Raw genomic sequence first — 14,391 nt, forward strand, 5'->3', positions numbered from 1 at the left:
CGATGGTGTTGGGGATGCATCCGTCCCATACGAGCTGCAGCGTGAATAAAAGCGCTTGCCTGTTTCTTGAGGTCATGCCTTCTAAAGATGCGTTGGGTTGCGAAAACTGACGCACGCCAGCACTGGTGCATCGCGGAATCGACTCCTTACCAAGGTCCTACTCTTAACCTTTCCTACGGACTCGTCTCCGTTGAAGGGTCAACAGGGTCATCGTAGCTAAAGGCAGGGACTGTGGAGTGAATCTGAAGGAGGTGTGGCTGGTGTGAAGAAACCCCTTCCACGCTTCGCTCAGCGGGAGAGGTGTCCTGCAGGCGTGCAGATCTCTTCAGACTCGATCGAGCGATCCACGACGGGACAGAGACGACGAACTCGGTTGAGACGGCTTCGGTGTAATAATGAGAAACCTCCCTATGCCCGTCTCGCTTCGATCAGATGGTTGTTGGGAAATTTTTTTATCCCGACGGCGTTGCGATGGCCATGGTGTTGTTTGACACGGGGGTAACAATGATCTTCGCGGCATGACAAGGTGCCTTGTGCGAGTCAGAGCATGCTTGACACTGACACGGAGCAAACACCGTGCAGCTGCTGAGCTGTGTGATACTTCCTAGCTAGGAGGAGACATCTCTCGCCTCGCTTTTGGAACCTCGTATGTGACACCGGTCAGATTCTTGACTCGTGAACAGCATGACTCTCGCGCAAACATGAATTGAGACATGTCAAATCTTAAAACTCCTCCATCTCTCATTTCTCATCACAAGCTGAGTGCGGCCCCGACTATGGCCGCGTAGATGATGGCCCGGGTCACAAGGTCCAAGCAGTTGTCGTCCGACAGAATCTCCTTGATGTGCGCCAAGCATCCTCCGGCCGTTTGGACGACTTGTTTCTGTTTCATCACATGGTTAGCAAAAAGTCCTCGCAAGACAAGTATCACATCCAGGGCAGGGCAGGGCAGGGCAGGGCGTCTCGACCGAGCTGCGTCCGTCTCACAGCCTTGCATGTCCAAGATTCCGTTTGACACAACTCAGTCAAGAAACCCCTCCCTCCCCCCCTTCGAACAGCACATCACTCACCATAGCCTCCAAAGTCCTCAACTCCCCCCCAATCGTCAACAGCACCTGCCAATAATCCCCACACGTCAAATAACAAAACCCATTATCCACATAACACCCGGGGTGCGAATCAAACGCAATCTGCCGCAGACTCGCGCACTGCGCGGCCGCAGCGCATCCTGCAGACACATCATGGTGCCCAGCACGAAGCTCTGGCCGCGTGGCGAGAAGCTGGCTAGCTTGTTGCGGTACGCGAGGCAGTTCTTCTCGCCGTAGTTGAGGGCGTAGCTGGAGGGGTCGTCGGCGCAGGGCCGTGATTCTTCCATGCAGGAGCGGTAGAAGGCGCAGGTTCCGGGTTGGCGCTCGCGGCAGGTCGGGGAGCACATGGGGTCGGATTTGCAGCGGGGGCAGTTGCCTGTGAGTGAAGGGGAGTGGTTAGTATAGGTTTTGGACGGGGGCTTGGGTGTCTGTCTTCGTACCGCATTCTTCGCAGTCGAGATCGCCGGCTTTGTCGACTATCACTTCGGATTGGTAGGCGGAATCGCCGACGTTGGAGACGCCGACTGTGCGAGGAGAGAGGATGTTAGCCGTGGTCATAGGTATGTGATGGGAGCGGTGCTATCTTACTGTCGAACTGGACAGAGCGGCAGTTGTGAGGGACGCTGAGGCGGAGTTCCATCCATTCTGTCGCACCGGAGTCGTCGAAGGCGGCGCGGCCGAGGGAGTTCTACGGGGCAGGAAGGTCAGTTGTGTGGTGGGTGAGGAGAGGTGGCGACCTCACCATGCTTTCAGTCTTGGTCTTGATACCGCCTACGTCAGAGCGGATGGTGACGATGAAGTAGTCGTTGAAGCGGGATCCGAAGTAGCCACCGGGAACCTGGTTGTTTTAGACAAGGCATTATCCTCCAATCATAGGGGTATCAGTTCGACTACAAACCTCGCTGGTGATGAATTTGAAGCGGATGAAGACGACTTTGGTGAAGGAGTAGGTCTTGAAGGTGGATGAGGCGGTCTGAGAAAGATTGTAAGCCAAAAGCTAAACCGGCATGGGCAGCATGACATACCTGAAGCGTCTGCGTATTCCTGGTATAAACACGAAGGTCCATATCCTGTCCTCCACCATCACGAAGGGCGATGGCTCGCGAAGCTGGCGATCCGACATGGCGGCTTTTCAGGAGCGTGTCGTTCAGGTCAGAAGGACCCGGTTCAGGCTCAGGGTCGTAGGGAGAATAGGTAGGGAAGGTGTTTAATGGTGGATACTGCCCTGATGGGAACAGATCCCCTGAACCAGTCCAGCCGTCTAGGCCATTGGAGAAATCGTAGTTAGCATTCTCGGCGGGCGTGTTGAAAGGGATAACGGTGATCGTGACAGGGCCATCGCCGGCATAGACACCTGCGACGGCGATGCCGTTGTCTGGGGTGTAGGCAGTCAAACCTATGGTCGCGGGCGGCAGGTTGAGGAAGGATACTCGTCCATTGGAGTCAGTAGTCAACCGCTGCGTGAAGCCGTTGTTGGCAGTCGAGTTCACTTCAACGAGTGCATTTGGAACTGGGTTGCCGTCCTTGTCGTTGACGACAACAGGTAGAATGATAGATCCGAAGAGAAGGTCGAAGCCAGTAACATAGGGGTACCCGTTGGTATCCAGCGCCATGAGAACTAAGGTGGCATGACCAGGTGCCAGTCCGTCTGTGAAGGAAATGCTGGTGTCGCTCACAGTGTAGTAAGCATCAGGGTACACAGCTCCATCTTTGTAGACGCGGACGAATGTCTGGTTGAGTGTGCCGCAGGTGATGTGAGCTGAAAACGGCGTGCCTGCTGCGTTGTAGCCGCCCTGATCGATGTTGTCCAGTACCCATAGAGCTTGACAATCACTTGGGGGCGTCAGGGGTGGACCAGGATCAGGAGTATCCGTCGACGTTGCTGTGGGCTCGGAAGTCTGTAAGATAGTCAGTATAGCTCTCTCAAGTTGGAAGATCCGGCCTCGTTACCTGAGTGGAGGTACTGCTCGGCTGCGTAGGTGTCTCCGTGACGTTGCAAGGCAAGCCATTGCTCTCGGAATCTGTGAAGTAATAGCTATACGAGATAGTGTAGTTGTCCCCATTGAACGGAATCTGGTTCAATGTAGCATGTGACTCTTCCTACGACTGTAAGTCAGCATAGTGCTCAGGGATGGACTTGTCATTTGCGGAACCCACCCAAGCTTGGGAGTACAAAGAGCAGTACTGCCCCTGAGACAGTCCATTGCTCGAGATGACGAAAGTGTTGAAGAAGCGACAAGGCGAACTTGGGTCAGCCTCAGTCTGAGCAGTGCAGGCAGCAGCACAACGACGTGTGTCGTATGGCTGCCCGTCGTTCCAGTATTGACTTCCCATAAGACTGCTGAGGTTGTTGCAATCGTTCGGTGGGTCGAAAGCCTTGGAGCCTAAGAAGTTTGGCCCCGTGAAGCCTGGAGCGGCATCCACCGTCTTGTTCACGTATCCATTCGATCTACGTTAGGTTAGAATATGAATGCAGCTCATGTACTTTGAGAATTACCCAGCAATCACTACGTGGTAGTTGTTACGCCACTGGCCATCATTCACAGCATTCGCCTGCGTGACTGGACCGCCCCAGAAAACGCACTTGATGAATGTCGTGGTATCAGGCTGCTCGTAAGCTCCACCAGAGGGCGAAGGGTCCTTTGACGGCGAACGTTCGAATGCTGCATCGTCTCTCAGTGAACGACTCCACGACTCGCACACATGATCGACTCACCGACATTAAACGCAGCACAACCGTCGATAGCATCGCACTTCTGAGAACAAGCTGTCACGTCGTAGGTATCCAGCAAAGTGAAGCCCATGTATCCCAGGGCATTATTCATAGCGTTGAGATCCTTGAAAGTGTTCGTGTAGCCCGTCGGTGTTGGAGCTGCTAGAGCGGCGGAGCTGAAGGAGGCGTATGAGACGAATGCTTCCGCAGTGTCAGGAGTTGGAATTGGTCCATGTCCCAACCACTGTGGATCACAGGCGTCTCGCCTTTGCACTGAAGAGGAGTCAGTGAATGCAGATGGGTACTTTTGTCCCCCTCCGTAGGCCTCTCTAAGCACCCAAGATAGTTGACACACTCCATTATATATCTGGGCAAGCTGACAACTTACCGTCCGGCTCATTGGCCTCCGCGCTCTGCTCAGCGGCAGCAGCGGTTTCAGCAGCCACATGATCGTATTTTACGGTCTGTGAGGGAACATTGGTCTGGACTCTAGGTTGCGGCGGTGGGCCTGCAGAGGCGACTGCTGCGATGTCAACCTGTGCTTGGATAAGACATGGGCGAGACACAAGAGCGAGCGCGCCGATGAACAGTTTGAAAGAAAGCATGATGCCACAGCACTGAGGGCGCCCAGGGGCAGACAGATTTAGTAGAGATGGTTGCTCAAGTCGAAATCTTTCCAATTGTTGCCCGGCTCTAATATTTATATCTCAGCGAGCATGTTGTTCACTTGGTTGCTGCTGCCACGTGGGAAATGCTACTGCTGCGTCCAAGCCTGCAGTCTCAACGCCATGCGAGTTCAACGAGGAGCAGGAGTGAGCCAGCTAGTATGGAAAGAGGCATCAACCTGACTGTGGCGGTTTCTGAACAAAGAATCCAGTAGGACCAGGCGGCTATTCAGCACCGCAGAGAAGGCGTTGCGTTCTCCATGGAGCCTAGGTGTGCCTGTGTTTGAGGGCCTTCTTTCCGTCAACGATACTCCTCGAAGTGGCGTCGATGTGTAGCGAACGTGAAGGCCTGATAGTTCTACCACAGCCTTGGCAGTACTAAGTTGCAGCAAGCTCACCAAGTGAATGTGTGCGGCTGCTGGCGTCTCTTGGCAGTCGCATGTCTATGTGCTTGAGTGGGTTGGGAAGCATCCTTTGTGACGCATTGTATGTTTGTGTGTTCGCCTCGACATGAGCTAGTCTTCTGATTCTCTCACGCTGCTTGAGGTGAGTTCAAGGGGTCAGTTCTATTGTGCTGCCATATTGCAGTATGGCAGGACTTCTGCTCCATGCCATCATAGTGGTGGCTGCTGAAAGCTTCAAACCGCGTGCGGTTGTGCTGCAGAGCTCGTTCTGAAAGAGGAGTCATGCAGCTTCGCATGGTTGGATTTTGGACGAAAAGGCGCTGGACCTGCCGGGAATGAGATGAGGCACCGCGAGACAGCGTGAAGAGGCTGAAGCTGCTCAACAGAGTCGCAGACTTTCGACGACTCAGGAGCTGCCATCGCGCCAGGCCTCGGGGAGAAGACAGTGTCGAGCAATCTATCGCTTGAAGTGGTGCAGCTCTGGTCGTGAAGTCAAACTTCGATAGTCTTGGAAATGGCCAATTGAGATAGCATCGGGGACACGAGGAGTTCTCATACTGTGATTCGGATGTCGTAGTCACAAGCTAGTGTCTACGCTTGGGGCTGTCGAGCAACTCTTGCAGGAGCCGCATTGTTCGAAACAGGTAAGGGAAAAGCCATAAGACCCTGCGTGTGCCGTATGGGGACTCCCACGTGCGAGTCTTCAGCCAAATCTAGATTGACGCCATGTCTTGGCTATAGCTGACCGTTCGCAAGGCGAGCGATAACGACCTTCGAACTCCAGGATTTTATGATTCATCTGCCAAAAAGTGCTGATCTCATGTTTTGAACTTCCCTACAGACGAGAGTGGACGGCGATTGCGGTACGGCGTGCGTATGACCAAGGTGGATAAGCCGTGATCTAGGTATCTCGAGGGACCAGTAGAATGCGAGTTCCACGCCTTCAAGGATGTGTTGAAATCATGGAATCATCCAGTGCGGGGTGCTTTCTCTACCGATGCTTGCAAGAAGTATGCCGCTTGTTTGGAACGTGAGTCGAAACCATGTTTGAGGCTAGTTTAGCGCTTGTTTTGTTGCCCGAATCAGTATCAGCAGGGAAACAGTGGAAGTGACTGGCAGTCGGGCACCCAAGAGTCAGGTAGATCGGCATCCTTCGAAACGTTCAAAACTCATCAAGGAAGACCTCCACCAGAGTTGATGGCTTCTCGTACTTGGGAGGTATTAGGGCGGTTCTCGGCATAACGTTCATAGGAATCCAGATAGAGCTGGTCATCGCTCGTCGTTTTCTTCACCGCTTCGCTTCCCTCAACTGCGCGTACCCATTTCTCCCATCGACTGCCTGGCTCTGGGTCTGGCCAACCTCGATATGGCTTGAGAACCTTCTCCAACCGTACAATCCACGGTGCAAGTTGCACATCCACGAAGGTCATGTCCTTGCCTAAGAAGAATGGACCCTCCGAATCGGCTGCATCGACAGCTTTCGAAATGTGGCCTTTAAGCTCGCCAGCGAACTTGACCTGGTCGTCTGCTTCTTGAGCTTGTAAGTATCGGTAGAAGGCAGGGATAATGTGACGATTGATGTGATCACTCCATAGTCGTGAAGAGGCGCGCAACTTGGGATCGCGCGGTAGAAGTGCTCGACCTTGCTGAAGGTCTTCGAGGTATTCCATCAGTACCGTGCTTTCGTAGCATCCCCAGTCTCCATGTCGCAAGGCAGGGACAAGACCACGGGGGTTGATGTCCAGCAATAGCTTGGGTTTTCGATACACATCAACTTCGACATACTGGTAGTCCAGACCTTTCAGTTCCAGCGATATCCAGACTCGGTGAACAAAGGGGCAAAAGCAGCTTCCGTAAAGCTTCAGATCGTGTTCGGCAGAACGTGATTGAGCGGTCTTCAAAGCTTCGCCGGTAGCCTGTTTATTATACGTCTTCTTGTTCGGGTCGCCGCCTTGGTTGGGATCCAGTTCCTGCTTTTGAAAGCCGTTGCTGGCTCCGTTGGTGGACATGGCTTTCCAAGCACAGGAGATGGCTGGCGAAGCTGTTCGAACTCCACAGGGCAGCCTCGATGTGCACAGGCTGGTCGACACAAGATAACGAGATGCAATGCTTATGTTTCTGAAGCCCCTTGCAAACAGCATTGAAAGATGGAAGACAGTTGGAAGATAGACATGACGACTGGTAGTAACGGCGGCGGATCACCTGACATTCGGTGGATTAGAATTCACGCTAGTCTTTGCCCCACGCTCGCACTGGAATTCCGCTGCCGACCTCAGGCGTGGTCGAAATTTGGCGACTCATCGCGACACACTCCCTCCAACACCCTTTAAACACCGCGATCATGGCCGAGATTGCTATCAAAGACACGTCTCTCAAGGAGGTCCAAATCGAGGCGCTCTGCGTCATGCGAATCGCCAAACATGCGACTCAGACTTTCCCAACTCCCGCGACCGGATTCTTGGTGGGCATGGATATCAACTCGCAACTCCAAGTCACCAACACCTTCCCCTTCCCTGCCGCAGTTCCAGACGCATCCACAACCCAGGACCAATACTACCAGGCCGATGCCGCAAGTCTTGCAGCAGCTGCGCCTCGGGCAAAGAGCAATGTGGGATACCAGGCGGAGATGATCAAGATGGTCAAGGAGGTCAACGTGGATGCACAGGGCGTGGGATGGTACATCAGCGCAAACATGGGCAACTTCGTCAGCCAGAACTTCATCGAGAACCAGTTCTTTTTCCAGCGGGCAGTAGATGAGAAGACCGTTGCGCTCGTCTTTGACGTGTCGAGGACCAGCCAGGGCAGCCTCAGCTTGAAGGCATACCGATTATCGCCAAGCTTCGTTACTGCGTACAAGGAGGGCAAGTTCACAACTGAGAGGTGAGTCCATGATAAATTTTGTGCCCCTGCAGAAGCATTCGCTGATATTCTGTTAGCCTGCAAAAGTCCAACCTCCGGTACCAGGATATCCTCGTGGAGCTACCAGTCCAGGTCCACAACTCACACCTTCTGACCGCATTCCTCCATCAAATCCCATCGCAACCCCCTGAGAAGACAGCCCTGGATTTCCCGACTTCGCTTTCTGAGCTTTCTCACGACCCAAACATCTCCTCAAATCCACTGGCGCCAAACTTGGATAGCCTGGACCTCTCCATCGACCCATTCCTCGAGAAGACTTGCGACTTGCTCCTTGATAGCATCGAGAACCACCAGATCGAGCAGAACAATGCTCAATACTACCAACGATCGCTCGCCAGAGAGCAGGCTAAGATCCAGCAGTGGCAGCAAAAGCGCAAGCAAGAGAATGTTCTCCGTGCGCAACAAAAGCAACCAGCTCTGTCTGAAGATGAATGGCAGAAACTGTTCAAGCTGCCTCAGGAGCCCTCTCGGTTGGAGTCTCTGCTGGTTGGCCGGCAAGTGGAGCAATACGCAAGACAAGTGGACGGATTCTCAGCAGTGGTCAGCGGCAAGATGTTCGGTGTCAAGGGCAATCTTCTGCCAGGCGAGCTGGCTTAGGGGATCGGTGCCACTGTTTTTGGGCTTGGGCGGGATATGCATAGCGAGGCGTTACGGGTAGAGATGATAGGTATGCCACGGCGAGGCATCCACAAAAAGGAATGAATATGCATGTTAGAAGGCTCGAAGAGAAGATTCCCCTGAGCCCATGCGAAGTCGACGTGCGGTGCACATGTCCGTACTATCACATGCCGATATGAAATGCTACACCTTGCACAGCTTTGCCATGTGATCTTGTCACTATAACTTCCTCACTACAAGATCAGACTATATGCACCTCTCTGTGCTGTGTCTTTCAACTCACAACAACGGCGGCGACGTGTTGTTCACAATCACGAACTACTTGTCCTTACGAAGCCTCAATTCACATACGTATACCAAGCTCACACGGTTCCAGTCCTCAAAATGTCCTCTCCAACCAAGCAGTCCGAAGAGGTCATCGACCGCTCTGGACCAGAGCTCGACGAGGAAGAGATCGGCAAGTCCTGCTCTATACCACCTCACTTCACCACTAACAGAAGAGCAGACGGCTACATCATCTCAACGCCCGTGAAGTCCACCAACAAGGCGAAGTTGCCAACCACTCGCAAGCCCAAGAAGTCCACCAAGACTGTCAACGAGGCCTGTCTTCTCACTCCCAGCAGCCTTGCTAGTCCCGCCAAGACGAAGCACGATGGGATGGAGACGCCTAAGAAGCAAGTCGGGGGTGAGTTGGAACCTTCTCCTGTGAGAGGACTTCATGGCTGAGTAAGATGTAGTCTTTGGTCATGATGCCCGACAGTGGACGATTCAGGGCGACCACACGCCTCCTCGTGCTAGCTGGCGGTCTCAGAAGGAGTGAGAGCAACCAGGCTTTGCAAGCGTGTTCGTCTCTGTTTCGAGTCGAGCAGTCACTCGAATGCGAATGAAGCACGACAAGAGAGCTGGGACACCTCGAACAACTCAACTTGACAATCACAAGATCGAAGCGGGATGGTGCGAATTCGATGCGTTGATTCCAGCAAGAGATAGGGGAGGCGACTTATGAGGACATAGCAGCTTCCATGACATAGAACAATGCCCTAGCTGTTCCGGAGACGGAGGACCTGGTGAAATACTTGTATATCACGGAACGAGAACCTTTCCATTCGCGGACCCCCTGAACTCAGCTTGCTCAGAATGCGTCAAATGTTCTGTACTGTTCGTCTTCTTCAATCCTATTCATGTACAAGTTCCCGGGTCGGCGAGATATCAGCTCTGCAAACTCATTTCCGCCCGAAGCCAACGAGAAACGCGACGAGGAGATGCAATAACGATTTCCCTGATCGCGAGCAACAAAGCCCAGTACAGTACAACCCTTGTTTTTCCTCACAGATATTCCCTGGCATGCTAGATTTGATGCGATTCACGGATCTGAGACCGTGAAGTGAGTCTTTAAAAGCAGTACGAAGAGGAATGTAGGCATGGAAAAGAAAAGGGGAACAGGATGCGCAATTGGGTATCTTCTTTCAGGTGCGTTCGGCTGGCAAGTCGTAAAGACCGCCCTTAATAGCTACCTATTTTTTTGATGCATTGAATTGAGAGCTCAACACGATGCAAAGCATCCGTGAGCTCTGTTGACGTAAGCGGCATGAATGCGGCAGTAAGTGAAACGCTGCGACTGTGTGCCTCTAGACAACACGATAGCGACCACCGCCGCCACCCCGGGCCTCCGCCTCCTGGGCCGCCAGCGTTCCCTCGGTCAGGTGACGGGAAAGCTCGCGCATAGCGGTTGCGACAGCGATCTCGGTGTCGCCTTCCACGAGCAGATAGAGCTTCGGCACGTTCTCGAGTATCGGATCGCCCTCCTTGTAAAAGTTGCCCTTCGAGGTGATGGAGGTGCCAGTGGCGTCCAGAATCTTGGCCACATTCGTACGGTTTGTGACGGCCCAACGAGCTTTCTGTGGGAAGTCGTTGATCTCGAGAGTGGCATGGTATGCGCCAGCGTCTGGACCACGGTTGTCGATTGGTGCGCCTGGACGCGTAGTACCTTTGCAATAGATTAGCGTGCTCTTCTCCCATTGTTCAAGTCAAGCTTACCTTGCTTTCCAAGACGGCTGTTGATGCCAGCCGCAGCCGCAGCAGCTCTGGCCATTGGATCATTGGCGATAGCTTTATTAGTCTTGGTAGGAGCCGGAGGCTCTGCCTTCTGAACCTTGAGCGCGTTGCTGAGATGCTCGACCAGCTTCCTATCCATGGTCGGGGCAGCAGACGCTGTGTTCTGTGCAGCAGCAGGAGCAGCAGCGGCAGCAGTGTCCTCTCGCCCCTTCACACCGCCACCGGCAGCCTTGGCCACGAGCTTATCAACCTCACTCTCCTTCTTGTCTTTCACCTTCTTCTCGTCTTCGTCATCTGGCTCATCTCCAGTCTTGTACATGCTCTTCTCATGAGCACGCTCGGCAGCGCGGGCGGCGTCAAGGCGCTCGATACCCTTGCCACCGAATCCAGAGCCAACCTTTGTCGCCTCGCCAGACTTGACCTTTTGCTTGTGAGTCTCTGCCATCTCTTTCAAGGCCACTGGTACTTCCTGCTTGCTGTCATCCAAGGCTCGGACCAGGAACGGCGCGAATCGATCCTGTTCAGGAGTGACAAAGGTAACAGCTGTACCGGTGTTTCCAGCGCGACCAGTTCGACCGACTCGGTGGACGTAATCTTCACCATGATTCGGGCAGTCGTAGTTGATGACGAGCTTGAGCTGCTTAACATCTAAGCCTCTGGCTGCAACGGACGTTGCGACCATGATGGGAACGTGGCCGGCCTTGAAGTCGATGATGGCTTGATCACGATCGATCTGCTCGCGACCACCGTGGACAGAGACGCTCGGGTAGCCCTTCTTGCCGAGGTGTTTGAAGATGTTGTCGGCGGTCTCTTGTCTCTCAACGAATATCAGCGAACGAGCGTCTTCATCGTTCTCGTGGAGATCACCCAAGAGGGCTAGAGTACGGCGGAACTTGTCTTCCTCTGGCACGACTTCGATGACCTGCGTGATCTCAGCCGCGACGACACTCCTACCGCCAACAAGAATCTCGACTGGATCGGCGAGTGCCTTCTTGGCGAGACCTTCCATCTTCTTCGGGAATGTCGCAGAGAAGGTGACAGTCTGACGGTCTGGCCGGATGTTGCCAAGAATTCTAGTGATTTGCGGCTCAAAACCCATGTCGAACATTCGGTCTGCTTCATCCATAACGACGTAGGATACGCGGCGCAGATTGGTGACACGTCCAGCATTGGCTTGGAGCAGGTCGATCAAGCGGCCTGGCGTGCAGACAACTACTTCAGCTCCACGCTTCAATTCGGCGATCTGGTCCTTGATAGGTGCGCCGCCGTATGCGCAGACGGCACGGAGGTTGAGTGCCTTGAGGTACGGCTTGCACTCACGATGGATCTGCACAGCAAGCTCCCGCGTCGGTGCCATGATTAGACCAATCGGGCCTTCCAGATTTGCAACAGGACGCTGGTCTTTGATGTGTCTGAACATCGGCAGAATGAACGCTAAGGTCTTGCCAGAGCCTGTCTTGGCAATACCAATTGTGTCGCGACCAGACATTAGCACGGGTAAGGCTTGGCACTGAATCGCAGTTGGGCTCTCGAACTTCTGCTCCCGGACGACGTCTAGGATCTGCGCGCCGAAGCCACACTGAGACCACTTCGTGATGGGCTTGGGCGGTTCCTTGCCGCGGACTGTGATGTTGTCCAGCTCGACTCTCAGCTTCTCGACCTCGGTCTCATCCATCTCGGCAATCTCGACGGATACTGAGTAGAAGTTCTTGCGGATGGGCTCATACTCGACCTTGGTATGGTCGACAGTTGCAAAGTCCTTCTTCTTGCGCTTCGGATTCTTGAGCAAGTCTTCTGGGTCCTCACCAACTGCATCAAGGTCTGGGCCATCATCTTCATCGAAAAGATGAGTCTGGCGACCCTTACGCTTGGGAATAAGAGCAGGTGGCAGGTCCGGCTCATCTGGCTGCTCGAGACCATTCATGAAGGCATCGAGTGGATCGACGTCTTCGTCCACGTCCATGTCATCAGGTGCGACTTCGTTGGTCTCCTGTTCCGTGTCATCGCCCATTGCGACATCTTGCTGCACAGTCTGAGCCTCCGCGCGGCGTTGAGCTGCTGCACGAGCAGCTTCAGCCTCCTCTTCGTCGCTGCGGAGATCCTCCTGAATCTCATCTTGGTCCTCTTGGCCATGGGCAAGCGCAGGGTCGCTGGCGATCGAGTCTTGGGGCACATCATCCAGCTTTCTAAACTGGCGTTGAATGTCCTCATCCTCGTCGAGCGCTGCTGAGTTCTTCACAGTCGACGACTTGTCAGATGGTCTGTCGCCTGCGGCCTTGTTGAGACCGAATGCTGTAATCTTGGCATCTCCAAGCGGCACTGCGTAGTCAAAAGTTAGCAAGTGTCTTCTACATTGGATGTCAGATGGATGCTTACCGTTAGATGCAGTCACTGGGGGCTTGGTAATGTGGGCGCCATTCGTCACTCCGTTGCTGGCGGCAGGAATCGGTGCGTCCATACCGAGTGGCGTCTTCTCCGCCTTGGCCCGCGCCATCGCCGCCTTGGTTCGGTTGGCGATGACTTTGGGATCATACGGAGCTCGTGGAGGCGATGCTGGCGTCTCTTCGGTCTTGGCACGACCCGGAGAACCCGCAGCGGTCGATGGACCTGAGGCCCCAGGCGATGCGACAGCTGGCGAAATAGCCTTGTCTTGCTCGGCCTTCTTTGCGAGCACACCCTCCTTCCATGCCGCAAGGCGTGCCAATTTGGCTGGATCAGGTGGGGGCTTCTGTTCCGGCGTGTGCTGTGGTCCAGGAACTGGGGTTCGACGACGAGGCGGCGTGCGAGAACGATTCGGAGTACGAACCTGGGTGTTTAGCATTATTCTCTGTTGTTTCGCCAGCAGCACATGACATACCTGGGGCCTCCTGCTTGTGCTTCTCGATCGGTGTCGAATGCGCTTGCTGCTTCCACGGTCATCGGAGACATCATTGTTGTCGCGAGGTCTACATTGGCCACGTGGACCATCGTCTGCTCTCACCGATGGTGATCGCCTAGGTTCCCTCGTGCGATGCTCTCTCGATCGCTCGCGCTCTCGATAGCCGCGGTGGCTGCGGCCTCCATAGTCTCTCTCATCTCGTGGGTCCCGACGTGGCTCGTTGTAGCCACGATCGCGTCGGCGGTCATCGTTCCGACGCTGTGGGTGCATTAGAGAGCGTGGCTGGTCATAGCGATCGTAGTGATCGTAGTGGTGTCTTACATCTCGGCTCAGCGACCGGCATGAGCGACGATACCGATCATCGCGCCGATCTCGTGGATAGTCGTCATATCCCCTACGTCCTGGTGAGCGGGCCATATTGCGATGGCCGATCTCGTCAGTCGTACTGGCAGCGCCCGCTCAAAGTCCACTCAAGCAAGCGGTCCGCTTGTTTGTGAATGTTCTCCTCCGCCTTGAAAGTCCACCTTCAACCGCTCTCGCTCGCTCGCTCGTTCGTTCGTTCGTTCGGTAAGTGCTCGTGCTCGTGCTCGTGCTCGCCGTCTGCTGTATGATGTCCGCGCTCCGCTGTCCGCTGTCTGCCACCGCCCACTGTCCACCGTCCGCACCGCTCTCGCTTTGCTTCTGCCTTACCTCTTTTCACCAGCACCGTCGGCTGTCGCACCGAGGCGCTCGTGTCACGTGGGTCGTGCAAAAAGCAGAGTGTGGTCGATGTACTGTTCTGGCGTTCGCGCGGTGTGCAGATGGTGTTGCGTTGGCCAACACCGGAAGTTGATGATGGTGTGGTCGTGTGGAGGTGAAGTTCAAAAGGAACATTCGAAGTTGCTTGAGTCGCACGCTAGCGAGAGGCCCAAGCTTCGATTTAAACTTCACGGCCCGCTGATGGTGCAACTTCCGGGAGAGCTTGCTGCCAGCCTCCCAAACAGCACCTGGATACCACACGCGACAACATGCCTTCTTGATCTTACCCACTCCTCGAAACGACAAGACGAAT

The 14,391-nt window shown here is 54.4% G+C and overlaps 5 protein-coding genes across 5 annotated transcripts; 2 read left to right on the forward strand and 3 right to left on the reverse strand.

Moving 5' to 3' along the window:
• Positions 1 to 1,135: 1,135 nt before the first annotated feature.
• Positions 1,136 to 4,406, reverse strand: M409DRAFT_50643 (uncharacterized protein; the record flags this gene model as incomplete). Its single annotated transcript, XM_033811587.1, has 11 exons — positions 1,136 to 1,464; positions 1,529 to 1,612; positions 1,677 to 1,776; positions 1,831 to 1,926; positions 1,987 to 2,061; positions 2,114 to 2,986; positions 3,039 to 3,188; positions 3,246 to 3,537; positions 3,586 to 3,751; positions 3,805 to 4,074; positions 4,190 to 4,406. The coding sequence occupies 11 exons, from the start codon at positions 4,404 to 4,406 to the stop codon at positions 1,136 to 1,138; spliced, it is 2,652 nt and encodes an 883-aa protein (XP_033672054.1).
• Positions 4,407 to 6,042: 1,636 nt separating this feature from the next.
• Positions 6,043 to 6,879, reverse strand: M409DRAFT_18283 (uncharacterized protein; the record flags this gene model as incomplete). The annotated part of the gene is made up of 1 exon (XM_033804433.1): positions 6,043 to 6,879. The coding sequence occupies one exon, from the start codon at positions 6,877 to 6,879 to the stop codon at positions 6,043 to 6,045; it is 837 nt and encodes a 278-aa protein (XP_033672055.1).
• Positions 6,880 to 7,211: 332 nt separating this feature from the next.
• M409DRAFT_63546 (uncharacterized protein) lies at positions 7,212 to 8,386 on the forward strand (the record flags this gene model as incomplete). The annotated part of the gene is made up of 2 exons (XM_033815648.1): positions 7,212 to 7,750; positions 7,807 to 8,386. 2 exons carry the CDS (start codon positions 7,212 to 7,214, stop codon positions 8,384 to 8,386), a joined length of 1,119 nt encoding a protein of 372 aa, XP_033672056.1.
• A 405-nt stretch (positions 8,387 to 8,791) lies between these two features.
• On the forward strand, positions 8,792 to 9,227 carry M409DRAFT_50646 (uncharacterized protein; the record flags this gene model as incomplete). Its single annotated transcript, XM_033811588.1, has 2 exons — positions 8,792 to 9,092; positions 9,145 to 9,227. The coding sequence occupies 2 exons, from the start codon at positions 8,792 to 8,794 to the stop codon at positions 9,225 to 9,227; spliced, it is 384 nt and encodes a 127-aa protein (XP_033672057.1).
• An 808-nt stretch (positions 9,228 to 10,035) lies between these two features.
• On the reverse strand, positions 10,036 to 13,757 carry M409DRAFT_18286 (uncharacterized protein; the record flags this gene model as incomplete). Its single annotated transcript, XM_033804434.1, has 5 exons — positions 10,036 to 10,394; positions 10,445 to 12,781; positions 12,839 to 13,268; positions 13,320 to 13,598; positions 13,662 to 13,757. 5 exons carry the CDS (start codon positions 13,755 to 13,757, stop codon positions 10,036 to 10,038), a joined length of 3,501 nt encoding a protein of 1,166 aa, XP_033672058.1.
• Positions 13,758 to 14,391: the final 634 nt, after the last annotated feature.

The sequence above is a fragment of the Zasmidium cellare genome (assembly GCF_010093935.1).
Source record: "Zasmidium cellare ATCC 36951 unplaced genomic scaffold M409scaffold_5, whole genome shotgun sequence".
NCBI classification, from domain to species: domain Eukaryota; kingdom Fungi; phylum Ascomycota; class Dothideomycetes; order Mycosphaerellales; family Mycosphaerellaceae; genus Zasmidium; species Zasmidium cellare.